At 35.3% G+C, this 16,098-nt stretch overlaps 1 protein-coding gene across 7 annotated transcripts in view; it reads right to left on the reverse strand.

Moving 5' to 3' along the window:
* The window catches only part of GLRA3 (glycine receptor alpha 3), a 207,616-nt gene that overhangs the window by 38,047 nt on the left and 153,471 nt on the right, over window positions 1–16,098 (reverse strand). For 6 of the 7 annotated variants that reach the window (XM_049101298.1, XM_025462876.3, XM_035720839.2 and 3 more), the window contains one exon: window positions 12,375–12,518. In XM_049101298.1, coding sequence (XP_048957255.1) covers window positions 12,375–12,518 — 144 coding nt within the window. Of the gene's footprint in view, window positions 1–10,107; window positions 10,153–12,374; window positions 12,519–16,098 lie in introns of all 7 variants that reach the window. The other variant, XM_049101299.1, reaches the window with a different exon arrangement.

A 16,098-nucleotide genomic window follows, 5' to 3' on the forward strand; every position in this document is an offset into this window, starting at 1 on the left:
AGATTTTAAGTTCTCTTTACATGGCCAACGTGTGGCTCAAACTTACAACCCCAAGATGAAGAGTGGCATGTTCCACCCACTGAACTAGTCAGGCACCCCAAGGCTGGTATGCTTTGACAGACTTGAACAGGGCTTCCCTTTTAAGGTCGATAAAAAGGAAAAAGTCTGACACTGTGTGTCTTCAAATGGGGTAGACCCAATTAACAAAACCTGAGTTCTCCAGGATATTATCACAAGCTGGTTGGAAATAGTTTGGTCCAGGCCACTGTCAAAAGAAAGTTAGTGATAAATGGTACTCTGCTCTCTGAGCAGAAAGTCAAGAGAGAGTTTGGAAACTAGTGACCCATGTGACTAGGTGAAGGAGGCTAACTAATCCAGCTGAAATTCAGGGCTCAGCCCCATCAGTCAGTTTCTGGAAACAATCTGGATAAAGCACTAGAAACAATTTACAAATGATAAAGGACAAACTGTTATGTCTTCTGCATCCCATTGTAAGAAAAATTACTGTAGCACTATTTGAAATTTGGCAGATACATCTTTATTTCTGTTGGCCCTCTTGCATAAAGTGACTAGAAGACAGACTGAACAGGGTAAGCTATGAGAGGTCTGAGGCAGGCAATAACCCATGGAGCCTCTCTGAGGCCTTACATTCATCCACTCTATGGAAATCTGCTATTAAAACCCATGTAGGGATCCCTGGGTGGCGCAGCGGTTTGGCACCTGCCTTTGGCCCAGGGCGCGATCCTGGAGACCCAGGATTGAATCCCACGTCGGGCTCCCGGTGCATGGAGCCTGCTTCTCCCTCTGCCTGTCTCTCTTTCTCTCCCTCTCTCTGTGACTATCATAAATAATAAATAAAAATTAAAAAAAAAAACATGTAGACTGGAATTTCTGCAAAAGGCTCAATAATGGTACCTTAAGATTGCTACCAGGATTCTAGACAGGAAAACTCTGGATACTCTGAGTAGATATAATCTATTTGAATGATGACTACTGACATTCTCCTGGGCTCTGGTAGAAACAGTCCCCAAACTGAAGGAAACTGGGGGCATCTTAGGTATATTTAGGCTTCAAATATCTAAATATTATGATGGGTAATACCAAAAAGGTATTTCAATCGAAGTAAAAATTATATCATTTAGGAACAAGCTAAGGGGAATTACTTATGAATTACTTCAGGTGAAGTAAATAATACCCATGAGAAGGTGGCCTATATGACAGTGGACTGGAGATTCCATGTGAGCCACTCAGAGTGGTACGGACCTCCTGATTCTCTTCTCACTGAGACAAAGAAGGTCACCTGGCCCACCGAATGAAACGTATATGGAAGGTCAGGACTCCTACCATATCTGCAATCAAATAAAAAATTGTAGTTGAAGAAAGCAAGGTAAGTCTACAAAATAGGCTAACTTGAGAACCAATATGCATGGCAGTATCAGAAGAACTGGTTCTCGCTCTGGGAGCAATATCTGGATATTCAAAGACCCCTGGCCCTAGCCAATGGCATTGCCTTGTGGTCAGGCAAATGGGCCAGTTTAAATGGACAACTAAGAACAACAACCGGGTGGGTGATGAAATGCCTTATAAACATTCCAGGGTAGAATTAAATTAGGTCAAGTAATCCCTGCCTAGTCACTGACTCAGAAGGGGACTAGAATGCCAAAGCAGATGTCTTGGACTGGCCGTGGATGCAGCCATGGTGGTGTCCAAGCCATGCAGCAATGGACAAAACCATGACACATTTCTCTGTTGTGCAATAGAGCCACTGGTGTAGTGAGAGCTTGACCTGAATATTAATGAAAGAATATATTGCTTGAAAATTGCCTCCGAGCTAAATCTCCTGAGGACGAGTATTAACACATAGCTGGCAAATGGAATCCTAAAGTCCTTGATTATGGTTCCTGGAGGATTCAATGGATTTTGGCAGATATAAGACAGTCTATCTTGGGCTTTGTTTGTACTGTAACAAGCCAAAGCTGAAAATACTGTTAATGGCTCGGAACAAAGCATTTTTTATATCAGTTTGGGCTCCTGGAACAGATCTCATTGGACAAAGGAATACATTTAAACATGACCAGTGTATAAAATGGCCCAAGAGAACAACATAGCAAAGGCATTTAAATAGAAGTTGAAATGAGCAATTGAAACACTTACTATTAATGACAGGGTGACAAGGACATAAAGAGCTGGCTGGTTCCCTGGATGAGTGTGCAGATCATGTGGGTATGAGTTACAGTGATGAGGAATTCCTTCAATAAGTTTCTAGTTTCTGGTGGTTCAACTAGTTTCTAGTTTCTGGGTCAGGAGCAATGCTGGGATACAGTTCTGTTCTTTCTGCCTCACAGGTACTTTTGTGTTATAATGGTTCTGATGCAATATATCAGATACATATTATATACTTGATATAATGGTTCTGGGTTCATGATTGCATTTTCTAGCTCTAGGAATCATTGCTTCTTATGATACTATATCTCTTTCTTTAACCAGGAAGACATCTGTGCTCTCTGTGGGTGAGGGGACAAAGCATCTTGTGCACTTGAGTCCTGTGAAGCCTCCCAATTAGTGGAAGATTGGGAACTTTCTCTGCTGTTTCTCCTGCCTTTTATCCTTCTGTAAAGTTAAGTAAATGACATATGAACTGAAAGCTTATTTCTGTCTTGTAAGCATGATTGCTTCCTCAAACCTGTAATCAGAGCTATAGTGCTATAATGAACAAAGCTACTTGACATTTGGATGTTGGTTTTAATAGAAAAGATGACACATTTGAACAATTTAAACTTAATTGTCTTTATGTATCATTTGTCCCCTGTACAATTTGGCAACAGCTTGTAAGATTGCCATCATTCTATGTTTATGCAATAATGACAGGCTAGGGGAAGGCATTGTTTCTCATACAAGTCTAACACCTGTCTTGGAATCACTGGGAGGGGTTGTGAGATCCAGTTTTCCGGATGGGCAATTGTGGAAGTTTGTACTCCTTAGCCTTTAGGTTGTTCCAATAACTCCATCTCCACCAAGCTCTCTAGGTGATTAGAATGCACAGCCAAGTATAGAAACAAGGGTTTCCAAGAGGCACAATGTGTCTATCCTGGTAGGCTTGAATTTTTAGTGAGGTAACACTGTTTGGATTCCTCTCTTACTCTAATTTACATTTTAAGTGGCAGTTTATGAAAACATACTCTGGGATGACTTTTGTGTTAGCATTTAACTATTATTATTTAATAATTTCTGCTTTTCAGTAAGGCTGTTTCTAGATAGGGCTATATGTCAGGTAATCTAATGATTTGTATCTTTACCCATTTTTAAATCTATGGGGCCTAAGGATATCCTCAGCAATAGGTTTCAGATAATTATATGTTACAGTGTGATTTAGTGCTTCAAAGCAACTGGAATATGATTTCACTAATATATCATATTTCCAATTAGTTGTAGAATTGGAAAAGTAGAAACTTTTAATTTCAAAGAAAACATTTCCCTTATGAAAATGTCTTGTTCAAATACATATTCCTTGGCAATGGCAATAACAAGATGTTGAGGAGACCTTAGGTTCTAAAAACATGAAAATAGCTTGGGTATTTGCATTATTAAAAATACATGTTATGGGAAGTAATTTTCAATTATTTCCTATGTCACAAAAACATTAAATGGTCCAAGTTCAAAATCTGACTCAAGATTGACATTCAAAATGCAAATGTAAAATTAAGGAATTCCACGGCTTTCTCATCTATTGCCAGGAGTCTGGATCATCTTAATTATTTAACTCTCAGATTCTTGGTTTCTTATTCCAGGGAAAGATGACAGGCACTTTCTAGCAGGGTTTTTTTTAGGGTGAGGGAAAGAATATAAAATCTGTGATAAAGTACTCAAATTATAGCTATAACATTTTTAAAAATATTTTCTTTATTATAATTATAATATTATGGAAATTGCATAATGCACACTCTGAAAGGAAAATACTAATAACAACCTGAATCATTGTCCGGTTAGATATTTTAAAAACCGAACTAGCAACAAAGTACCATGTAAAATAGGCCAGTGCAATTGCTTACTCTGCAGACTGTCTTGTACTCTTGTACTGTTGTCCTAAAAGTTAACCAACCTCTTAAAACTGAAAAGACCACCTTGCTGCCTGCCATACCCTCCACTGTAGAATTGTTATAATAGATGGGTTCTGCTCTCTGGCTGCTAAGGTTCTTTGCAAATCTAGTTTCTGGAATCAAGAATCATTAGTGTTTTGAATATGTTCTATGAAACAGCACAAGTATTTTTGGGGTGTGCCCTTGAGATAGGGCACATGGAGACATCTCACTTCTTCAGAAATAGAGTCTCAGCTCTGTTGGGCCAGACTTTGATCTGCAGTCCAGGAAGCCATAGAAGGAGAAAGAGCAAGGACCCTTGGACTGTAAAAAGTCATGTGATTTTGTTATGGTTGTTAAATGACTGGCTTATAGCAGTTTTTTTCTTTTTTTTTTTTTTTTTTAATTTTTTTTTTTTTTTATTGGTGTTCAATTTACTAACATACAGAATAACACCCAGTGCCCGTCACCCATTCACTCCCACCCCCCGCCCTCCTCCCCTTCCACCACCCCTAGTTCGTTTCCCAGAGTTAGCAGTCTTTACGTTCTGTCTCCCTTTCTGATACCTCCCACCCATTTCTTCTCCCTTCCCTTATTTTCCCTTTCACTATTATTTATATTCCCCAAATGAATGAGAACATATAATGTTTGTCCTTCTCCGACTGACTTACTTCACTCAGCATAATACCCTCCACTTCCATCCACGTTGAAGCAAATGGTGGGTATTTGTCATTTCTAATAGCTGAGTAATATTCCATTGTATACATAAACCACATCTTCTTTATCCATTCATCTTTCGTTGGACACCGAGGCTCCTTCCACAGTTTGGCTATAGTGGCCATTGCTGCTAGAAACATCGGGGTGCAGGTGTCCCGGCGTTTCATTGCATTTGTATCTTTGGGGTAAATCCCCAACAGTGCAATATAGCAGTTTTTTTCAAAGGCTGCACTTAAAATAATAATTTTAAGCATGGGGCAGCCCCAGTGGCTCAGCGGTTTAGCACCTCCTTCAGCCCAGGGCCTGATCCTGGAGACCCAGGATCAAGTCCCACGTCAGGCTCTCTGTATGGAGCCTGCTTCTCCCTCTGCCTGTGCCTCTGCCTCTCTCTCTCTCTCTCCCGTGTCTCTGCCTCTCTCTCTCTCTTATGAATAAATACATAAAATCTTTAAAAAAAGTTAAAAAATAAAAAAATATTAAAAAAATAATTTTAAGCATGGATGAAACATTTCTAATAGTTCACTATTAGTATTAGATTACTATATTATAAGGTGCATTAAACTATTTTATGACCAAACTAATTTCTTTGTTTTGTAAAACTCAGTCATAAAATTATCATGTGTTTATGTATGTTTAGATGTGCAGAGAGTGATATTCTTTATTCCAATTAGTACTCAAATATTTCTTGAAAATATTTCAGTTTTCTGCAGGTATCTTCAGCTTGAGTTTCTGATTGACTGAAGGCCACCCAAGCAAATATTTAGACAAACATCTAAAATTTTTGACTCTGATGCTATGTGTTAGCCAATATTTAATATTCATAAAATTAAGCACTTTCCAACTCAAAATATAAGCGGTAATAAAGATTAAATAGAATAAACTAAAAATGAGCAAAAGAACGTGGCTGATTAAAAAGGTAAAATTGAAGAGATAGCTTAATTTATTTACAAGTAAAACCTCCTAGGTATGCTTTAAACAAGTTAGAAGGGTAGGCAATGAAAAATGTAAAAACCTATTTAGTTAGTATATTATTCTTTCTACAGGAGGACCTGTTTTTACTGTTTGAAAGAAAAATGTTTTGGTAATTAAGCATCAGTACTGCATTGTGAAATATTCTATATGGTTTCTCATTTTATTAGAGAATTAGGCTAAGACTGACTCATGCTAACATGCATATTTATAACTAGAAATATTAAAAATAGAAAATTCAAGGGTAGGCTTAGTCATTCAGTTGAATGGTTTCATTTCCACCACAAAAAATATATATATTAACATACATGTAAGATAAGATTTAATTTCCTATCCTCAAAATGACCAAAAAGAAGAACAAATCATATTTTTGAGTGTAGATTGGTGAAAGCATGAAGCTTGCTAGTGAGTGGTAATAAAACATGAAGCCTCTAAGACAGCATGAGTGATGATTTATTGTGTGAACTGCTGTGAGATACAATAGCATTAAATATATTTTTTTCATCCTAATGTTTCTCCCCTGGTAGGTGCCTTTGAGTGTTCTATATATGATAAACATTTTTTATTATTTATTATTTAAATAATTTATTATTTATTATATTATTTACACAGAAAGACCTGTTTAAATAGTTTTCTGTAACTTCTAATCGCCAAATAGGAAAGTGACAAAGGAAGGAAAAGTGAATTGCTATTAATTTCCACTTGCATGATTTCAAAGTGTGTGGATTTTGAAAAAAGTTACTAATAAACATAACAGCGGCTTATTTTTGTTGGGAAAAATTGCCATCACTTAGAAAATTCTGAGGTAAGATGAAATATGTGAATAAATTGAAAATGCTTTTCTAAAATAAATGCCAGCTTAAAATAAAATATTCAGTTTAATACATCTGTATACATTTCATTACTTTGAAATGGAAAGCTAAGAGTATAATTATAGATGAGGTTAAAAATACTTTATAGTTGCACATCAATTGTCAATATAAAATTCTTTGAAATCTAGTTTCTAGGAGAATTTTGCATATCTTTGGTGACATATAAATTAGTTATGAATTAGCCAAATTTATGTTTGGCATATTGAATTGAGATTCAGAAATGGTTTGGAAATTATTAAATGGTAAAATGTAAGCTTGAAAAGATGAATGCTTAAAATAAAATAATATAAAAATGGAATACATACAAAAGGATTGATGAGAAATCAATGAAATAACTTTTGAAAATACCTATATATTTATTTCTAGCACAATATGCTAGATTCATTCAGTGCCAACTCAGAATTATGGAGTGACATAAATAATACATTATAATAGACAACATGTGTAAAAAGCACTATATGTATTTTAGTTAATTTTGAGATGTAATTCACTAAAACACATATGAAATTAGATTAAGTAGAGATTAGTTTGAGTACTATTTTCCTAAACACATATTTCAGAGGGAATATAGCTCTAAGAATTAGCTCTGTTTATTTTTTTATTTTTATTTTATTTATTTTTTTATTGGAGTTCAATTTGCCAACATATAGCATAACACCCAGTGCTCGTCCCGCCAAGTGCCCCCCTCAGTTCTGTTTAACACAAACTCTGAATATTTGTTTGCAGGAAGTCATTAAATTCTTACTATTTTTGTTTTCCTTGAGAGGATGAAATTTTGAATCCCTATATATCAGAGTCATTCAAATATACTTTAGTTTGAAATTATTGGAAAACTGCTTTTCCTTAGACATGTCAGAAATTTATAGGAAACATTTTCCTACTAAAATAATATCTTATACCCCATAATATTCCTAGGATGGAAATGTTATGAAGTAATTTAGAATATATGGGTGCCACATTGCTTTCAACTATGTAGAGCCTCATTCCTTCAAAAGAGTTTCCATATATATTTTTGTTTGCCCTAAGACTATAGGGCTAAAAAACTGTAGAGGGCAGAAAAAAACAATTATTTGTTATTCTTAGAAGTTACCTTGAGTTATTTTTGAAGTAAGACAGCATGTAAATATGTAAGGCAATAAATAATGACAAGTTTTTTGTACAGGTAGTCAAAATGTAGTCAATGATATCTTAATCTTAAAAAGATAACCATCGTGCCTTGCAGAATAGAAACTTGATCATTGTTTCTCAAATCTAGAACTCAGAGTCCTTTTTTATTTTATTTGAGTATGTAAATAATAATTAAATATACAATAAATCAGGAAGATAAAAGTGTTAGAATACCATGTGAATGTTTTATCTCTGCAAACCATTGCATCATTACCTCGTGATGCAGAAGAAGCTACGTGAAATGCAACCCTAAATCATCCATTTATCTCAACAAATAACATATATTCAGAAACATTATGGCACGTCTTTATAATCCTGCAGGCTAAAGTAATTATATCACATGTGGGAAGAGCAAATTCTCACCAAAATACTTTCATATCATGCACACACCCACACATACACAGCACTGGGAATAAGCGTCTATGACATGGTGCAGTGGGTAACCAACACATAACAGGCTATGACAGTGTGGGGTGGGGAAATTTGGATACAAGAGCAAACTTGTATTCTTTCACAATAGACCAAAGATTCACCAGCTTGTACCTTAATAGAAAAAAAGTAAGATATGAGAGATTCCATATGAATGCTAAGCCAATGCTGAACCAAGTTTAAACTTTCCTAGGAATAACATTTATATCAACGTACGGTCCTTTGTTGTGACAAACTTTTTATACTGAAGTTCTCTTATTTACTTCATCTATTCTGCCAACTTAAAGTGCTTGGGAAAACTATATAAACCCATACTCATGAAAATAAAGGGCTTTGGGTCAATGTTTAGACTCATTTAGACTATTTTGTTTTAAAGATTTAGATTGCTCGTACTGTTTCTAAGAAAAATACATACTTTTTTTTAAATGATGAATTCAGTCAGCCCAGAGAGTTGTTAGGTTGAGAAAAACAGTTTTCAAAAACTTGAAATGATCAACCCCAAATCTACACAAAGATGGGAATATTACAAAATAAATGGAATGCGTATAATTTCTAACAAATCTATTTGCATTACCATATTGTTTCTTCTTTAAAAAATAAGTATGTATTGATTGTTGCTGAGATAAACCTAATTTTTCATCAGACTTCTTTGTGCATTGTTTTGTAAAGCAATATTTAGTAAATATATATTTTTTATACTAAAGCTCCTATAGGCATTAACTGCTTAGTTACCAGAAATTTAAATATATTCTTTCCCAAAGAGGCCATTTGTGTTATGCAAATACAAAGCAATTAAAAATTTTTCAAAGTTATAGTTACGATAATTAAGTAAAACTAATCATATCAAATGAATTTTTTCCCCCAGGGATGAAAAAAATAGAGTGGCTAGCTAGGTTGGGAACAAATATGCAATTTAGTAGAAAAATATTAGTTGAATGATTACATATTATTATATAAGAAAACTTAGTAAGTGCTTATAAATAACACTGGCTCTAGATACCTGCTATGAAATTGAGAATCCTTCTATTAGATGAATATAACATGTTTCCGGTCTGTTCATCTAACATTATTTCTTCTTAACCAAGATGTGCAACAGAATTATCTGGGGAGGTATTTTTAAATGCACTTTATTCCAGAAATTTTAGTTTAATAGACTGGACTGTTTGTGATTCCCCAGCTTGAATTCTTGGCTTGTGTATGTTTAAATCCAACATTGAATGCTATATTATGGTGGCCAAGTCCAATGATCAATATGCTGTAATATAGACTACTTTTCTAACTATTTAGCTACTATACTTGGACATGTGACCTTGTGATTGCTCTGTAATCATTTCAAAGGATGCTGCTATCAAAACCAAAATTATTAATTTATTATAAAGAATCTCAACTTATCTTAACATTAAAAAAGGATTCTAAAAATACATAGGTTGGACAAAGTATTTTATTTTTGACTTATTTTTAGGCCTCTATTTTCTGACCAGAAAGGATGCATTTAGAACTTCTTTGTACAAATAAATTTTCTATTAATTTTGGAACTAATTTTGTCAAAACAAATGACTATTTCTTTCATGGAGACTATTATGAAATTATATATGTTATTTTTGCTTGATATATATTTAAAAATCACTTTGACCAATCAAATAGCTCAGTTGATTAGGTGAAGGATAATATTTAAATATCTTTTTACTGAGTGAGGGAAGACAACTGGAGTTTGAAAAAGAGAATATCCTTGGTTGAAGGGAGATGGTGGTTGTTTGGCTTTAAATATGCAAGGGGCTGTGTTTCCCCACCAAACACTGCCTAGGTGCAGAATATGCTGTCTGCTTTTTTCACTGATGACCACATTCCTCTACTTAGAGTTAAGAAAGTGAATTTACCGTGTCTGAGAAACGGTAAAACTTCTCCAATGCAAAAGCTTCTGTCTGTGGGAAGGTAGAGTGGACCAAGAGGGATTGAGAAACCAGAGAATCAAGTCATATATGAGTAAATATAATTGCACAATTGGTTTAAATTGCATATATCATTTTCACATATATGTGTGTCAATTATTCGATTTTCACATATGCAAAGTATCCAAACCTCAAAGTATAAATTTAAAAAGACCCAAACCCCCCAAAAAAACCCAAAAACCAAAAAACTATTTTTCCCCACATTAAATCTCAATTACAATATTTGCTCCTTGAATATTCAACTGGTCTTTAGAAAATAATAAGATGTTAGTATTTTTGCATTTCTATATTTTCCTGGAGAGCCACTCACTAGAAAATGAATCTTGCCATCTTCCTGTGAGCTAAAGAAGAAGGGGCTTCGCTATTTACCCTGATATTCTTACAGGTAGTAAAACTAAAGAGCTGCTTTGGTAGGATAATTTTTTTTTAAAAGGAGAACCAAAATTGAGCCTCTACACTTACACTCTATCCTGTTTCTCTTGGGCACTGTGGCTGTTGGATGCATGGTGGGTGTGGAAAGAGTGAGCTCTCAGCCCCCATTTGGACACGACATACCTAATACTTCCCAGCACCTGGTTGATACATTCTAAATTGTATAGGAAGGGGGAGAGGTAGAGAAGTGGAAAATAAAAGTGAAAAAGCAAATCAAAATGAGGAGGAGAGATAAGTATTACTTTACTTTGGATTCATGATATTAGAAGGGAAAACTTGTCTTCATCAGTCATTTAATGGGAAAGGAAAACAGGAGATTTCCTCTTGTGATACAGAATTTTTTTGTCCTGTGATAGTGTTACAGTCAGTGCCAAGTGTCACGAGAGAAAGGGGAACAGATAGGCAGCAGGGAGGGAGAAAGGAGAGGAAAGAGACAAAGAATGAGAAACCAGTAGATGGGGGTATGGTGGGGAGAAAGATTATTAAATTATGTTTCCATATACAAATGATGTGCTTTTATTTTCATAACAACTTGATCAAATAGCAGCTTGGGCACTGTTTTTGTCTCATGTGTCACTCGGAGTATCATAGTCCCAAAGTTCCTTCCACACTACTGTGAATTGGGTATTTATTATGATTTGGGAGAGTCAGTTAGACATGACCGAATCTGTTATTACTTTATAATATGTTAAATGCTCAGTACTGAGAGATCATGGGCTTAGGGCTTTAAAAAAATCTTATGAATATATAAATCACAGTAAATAATTCAGAAACCAAAGGAAACCTTTAAAAAAATTAAATCCTTTCAAAATCCTTTAAAATGTACCTCTATGAACGAGACTATTATTTTTAAGATTTGAGTATGTTTTAACTTAAATATTCCAGTATATTGGATTCTGGCCATAATTTCTCCTATTGCATAAACTTTGACATTTCTCTGTTGCAGTCCATCTGCTTTTAAATGTCAGTTCTCACATTCACATTAACAGCAGTAAACTCCTAGATATGCTGATCAATAGAAACTCTCCCTTCCAGAAGAGGAAAGGGAGTTGATGGAGCTTATGTGCACAAAATGAGAGATGACATTACAAGTCTTAATAGAGGGGAGCAAATCCATTCTGTCCATCCAAATTCAATTTTGAGATTACTTCTACAACTTCCTGTGGTCTCCTAATGATGTTATCAATACAATTTCTTCTGGGTTTCATTTAACAGGTACAGCAAGGCACCAATATCCTTTCTTGTGTTTCCCATAGGGATTCAGAATAAATATCTTAACAACATGAAAGTATGCATGAATGAGAGACCACATAGTTTTACACGAACATCATAGCATTAACAAATAGGTAACCTTTTATGGAAACAATGAAAGGGATTACCTTGATAAAAGGAACAACTTTAATAGCTATATTTGATGAGATGTTAAGTAAGACCATCAGGAACACTCTCACGTTGCAGGTAAGAAATTATATATTTTGTTAATTGAAGCAAAAAATGGTGTTGTTTCAGGGAGTACATTAGAAAGAGGTTGATAAAGCTCTCATGTCACCAGATATGCTGTGTAAGGTAGAACTGGATGTCACCATTTTATTCCTGAAGCTATTTTTGACAATTTCAGTTTCTATTGGACAAAACCACCGGAATATTCATATCCTTTGGTTCCCAGACTCCATTTCCTCTCTGCATCACTGTATTAAATTTAACAAATTTACTTTCTGGTGAAAATCAGTATCCCTCCGAACCCAATGCATTTAATCATGTACCTTATTCTTTCTCTTCCGTCGAAATCGCAGAAGTTCTTTGTGTTGTCTTGATACAAAATTTACAGCTGCGTATTCCAGAAGTGCTGAAAACACAAAAAGGAGGCATACTGCCATCCAAATGTCAATCGCTTTGACATAAGAAACCTAGAAAAGAGAGAAAGAGAGAGTGAGCAAATTGAGTTGTATTATTGTTTCCATTGAGAACAAAACTGAATGTCTGATTCTAAATTGTACCATTTATATCAGCTTGAAAAAGAAAGCAGAAAGACCAAGACTTTTTTAACCTAATAAGTGATTTTTTAGAAATCAATTATGCAAGTTTGTATATTAGTCATACATTACAAACTGGGTATGTTTTGCTAAAAATTGTTGTCCAATGAGGCACAAGACCAAACATCTGATGAAGAAAAATAAATTGAAGTGTGACTTTACCTTCAGTGTAGCATAGAATAATGCTCAAAAAATTATAAATTTTGTACTTTGAAATACAGATAATGCCATTTACCTTTTAGTTCCATATTTTATTCACTATTTTTTTCATTTTGAAATAATTTTAGCATTGACAAACATGTTGCAAGAATAGTCCAAAATAATAATAATAAAAATAAAAAACAAACCATAAAAACCCTCCCAAGTCCTCCAGTTGTTAACATTTGACCAAATGTTATATTTGTCTCTATCTCTTGAACTATTTGAGCATAATTTACAGACATCATGCCCTGTTACCCCAAAATACCTATGTGTATTTTCTAAAAGAAAAAGACAATCTCCTCCTACATAACTCTAGTACACCCAACAAAATCAGATTGAAAGATGATTAATAAACCCTACCATCTAATAAATAAAACCCTACCATCTAATCCTAAAAAAGCCCATTCTTATTTCAGCAATTGTCCCAACAATGGCATTTTTAGCAGAAAAACATTTTTCCATCCAGTCCAGGATTTTAAATTTTTTTTTTTTTTTTTTTTTTTTTTTTTTTTTTTTATGATAGGCACACAGTGAGAGAGAGAGAGGCAGAGACACAGGCAGAGGGAGAAGCAGGCTCCATGCACCGGGAGCCCAACGTGGGATTCGATCCCGGGTCTCCAGGATCGCGCCCTGGGCCAAAGGCAGGCGTCAAACCGCTGCGCCACCCAGGGATCCCCCAGTCCAGGATTTAATATAGAAGTATGTGTTGCGTTTTGGCATCGTATCTCTTTAGGCTTCAGTGTCTTCAGTTTAGAATACTTGGGTCCGTCTTTTCTCGCCTACTGTGACCTTGATATTTTGAATGAGCGCAGACTAGATATTTTTTGAGTGTCTCCTATTTTTGGTTTATCTGATGTTTCCTCATTTTAGACTCAGGTTAGGGGATTTTAGTAGGAACAGGGATGCCCTGTTCTTCACAGTATACCATATCCGACCGCACTCAACATTGATCAGTTGGTTAAAGTGTTGCCTACCAGGTTTCTCTATTATAAATTTACCCATTACCCTTGGGTGGAGGTTATTTGAAACTACATAATATCTTCTTACTCCTTAAACTTTCATCTTTTAGACTCTGATGATTTTTGTCTGAATCAATTATTACAATGATGATTTCCAAATGCAAGCTTTCTGATTCCATCATCCCATCCACATTTATTAGGTAGCATTCTACAGTAAGGAAAGTTTCTGTCTCTCACATTCCTTTATCTATATCAGTAGAGACTAATAAATAACGATTTTGTTCAATTAGTTATAAAACATTAGCATCACTATTTTGATGCTCACATTATACAGATTGGATCAGTAGGAGCCCCTAGAAACATCCTTTTGGCAAGTCTCCATCATAATTTCGGTACTTTCTTACTTTCTGGCACAAGGCCTTCCTGACTCATCTGTATTTTTGTATTCCAGTCCTTGATTAAGACCTTTCACCTAGAATCTTTTTCTTAGAAATATTTCTTTAGCTTTTAGAAACTGAGGATCTGGGCATTGGGTGTGCTCGTTGTTTCCTAGGTATTACTATTTCTAGGCCCTCTTAACAGACAGAGTTAGGGATTACACACACACACACACACACACACACACACACATAACTAATATATCTCAAGACCCTGAGATCATGACCTGAGCCAAAATCAAGAGTCAAATGCTTACCAACTGGGACACCCAGGTGCCCCTTTTGTGTATCTAGCTATCATCTATTTATCTGTATTTAAAAACATGAGTTCACACTGGCATCTCTAACTCCAATGTAATTCCACAGGGTTAATTCTAGCTTTCACCTTTTTTTATGCATGTAACACTTTCTCAGTGACAAGTTTGTCTTTGATTATCTTTAACATATATTTGAAGAGTCTTCCTGTATGGAACTAATATCTTAATTCTGCTGGCCACTTCCAGCCTGAGCCCCATTAGCTCCCCTTAGCCCATCATTGGCTCTGGCCTCACACCCAAAGACTCCACTGGCCACCTTGGTCCTGACCATCTCCTCAACCCATGGATCCAGGTCCTGCCAGCCCCAGGTGACCTCCTTCACCCTGACTACCTCCTCAAAGATAAGGAAGAGAAGATAAAGAAAGGAAAAAACAGAAAGAACAAAGAATTATTATTATAACTATTTTTAAGGGGGAAAATACACAAAGAAGTGAAACAAAGGGAAACATAAAAGGAAGAAATATGTTCCTATTTCCTAGAAATAGATTCATATATATTGAAGACCTTTGGAGGGAACAATTTAATAACATTTAAGAAACTGCTTTCATTTTTCTCTCAGCTTAAGGGGGCAGTCATTTGAGGATCTAATTAGACAAATATTGCTGTATACGTCAGTTGCTTAAGGATGAAAATTTTCTGTAAGCTTCAGCATCCTTTCTTATTGTATATGTGTCTGTATCACACATGGTGTTATATCATGAAAGTGATATTGGTAAAATCACCACCTTTTGTACTATAAGCCAGTTCATTTTGTTGGGTACGTTAAGAATGTCAATTAGACATAGGGGAAAAAAAATTCTCTCATTTGCCAGGAATCAGGTTAAGAATAAGATACATTTATGTGAAGTGTTTTTCCCCCCACTTTTTCCTGGGAAATAGACAATTACCTAAAACTTTGCTTCCCCAGTGATAGAATTAAATGTCTCTTCCTCAAGATGGTGTATATCCAGCAGAGCAGAACTCTAGATTAGATGTAAGCAAAGACCCCTAACTACTTCTTTGACTCAAAGTATAGTTTTCTTTAGGATCAAAACCTTACACTTTGGAAATCTGATCATTTCTGTAGTTGTTTGTATATTCTGCATTTTTTTCTTTTTTCATTCTTAATATTTAGTGGTGTTTTTGTCAATGTCAACCTGTGGAAATCTTGATCAAATTTAGGTTCTGGTGAGGAAAAGTGGCTCACTATTCAGGGGTAATCTATGTTTGGGGGAGCAATAAATAAAGTAAGGACAAACCTCTCTCTCCCTCTTCTCATTTGGCTTTTTCAGTCTCAGGCTTGACTGCCCAAGTCTGGTTCAGAATCCCATGGCACTTGTGTGCTAACTTGACCACAGTGCATTGTAATTGCTTATGCTTGTTTTCTTTCTGTTTAGACTGTGAACTCTTTGAGGGCAGATGTCATCTCTGAGTTGATTGCCACCACAATAGTGTTTAGTAAATGTGTACATATTTGCTAAATAAATGGACAGATAAATGAAAGTGTAAAATGTTAAAATACGAGGGAAGAATGAATCACAGATGATGATTCATGTGGAGA

This window comes from Canis lupus, chromosome 25 (assembly GCF_003254725.2).
Source record: "Canis lupus dingo isolate Sandy chromosome 25, ASM325472v2, whole genome shotgun sequence".
NCBI lineage: Eukaryota > Metazoa > Chordata > Mammalia > Carnivora > Canidae > Canis > Canis lupus.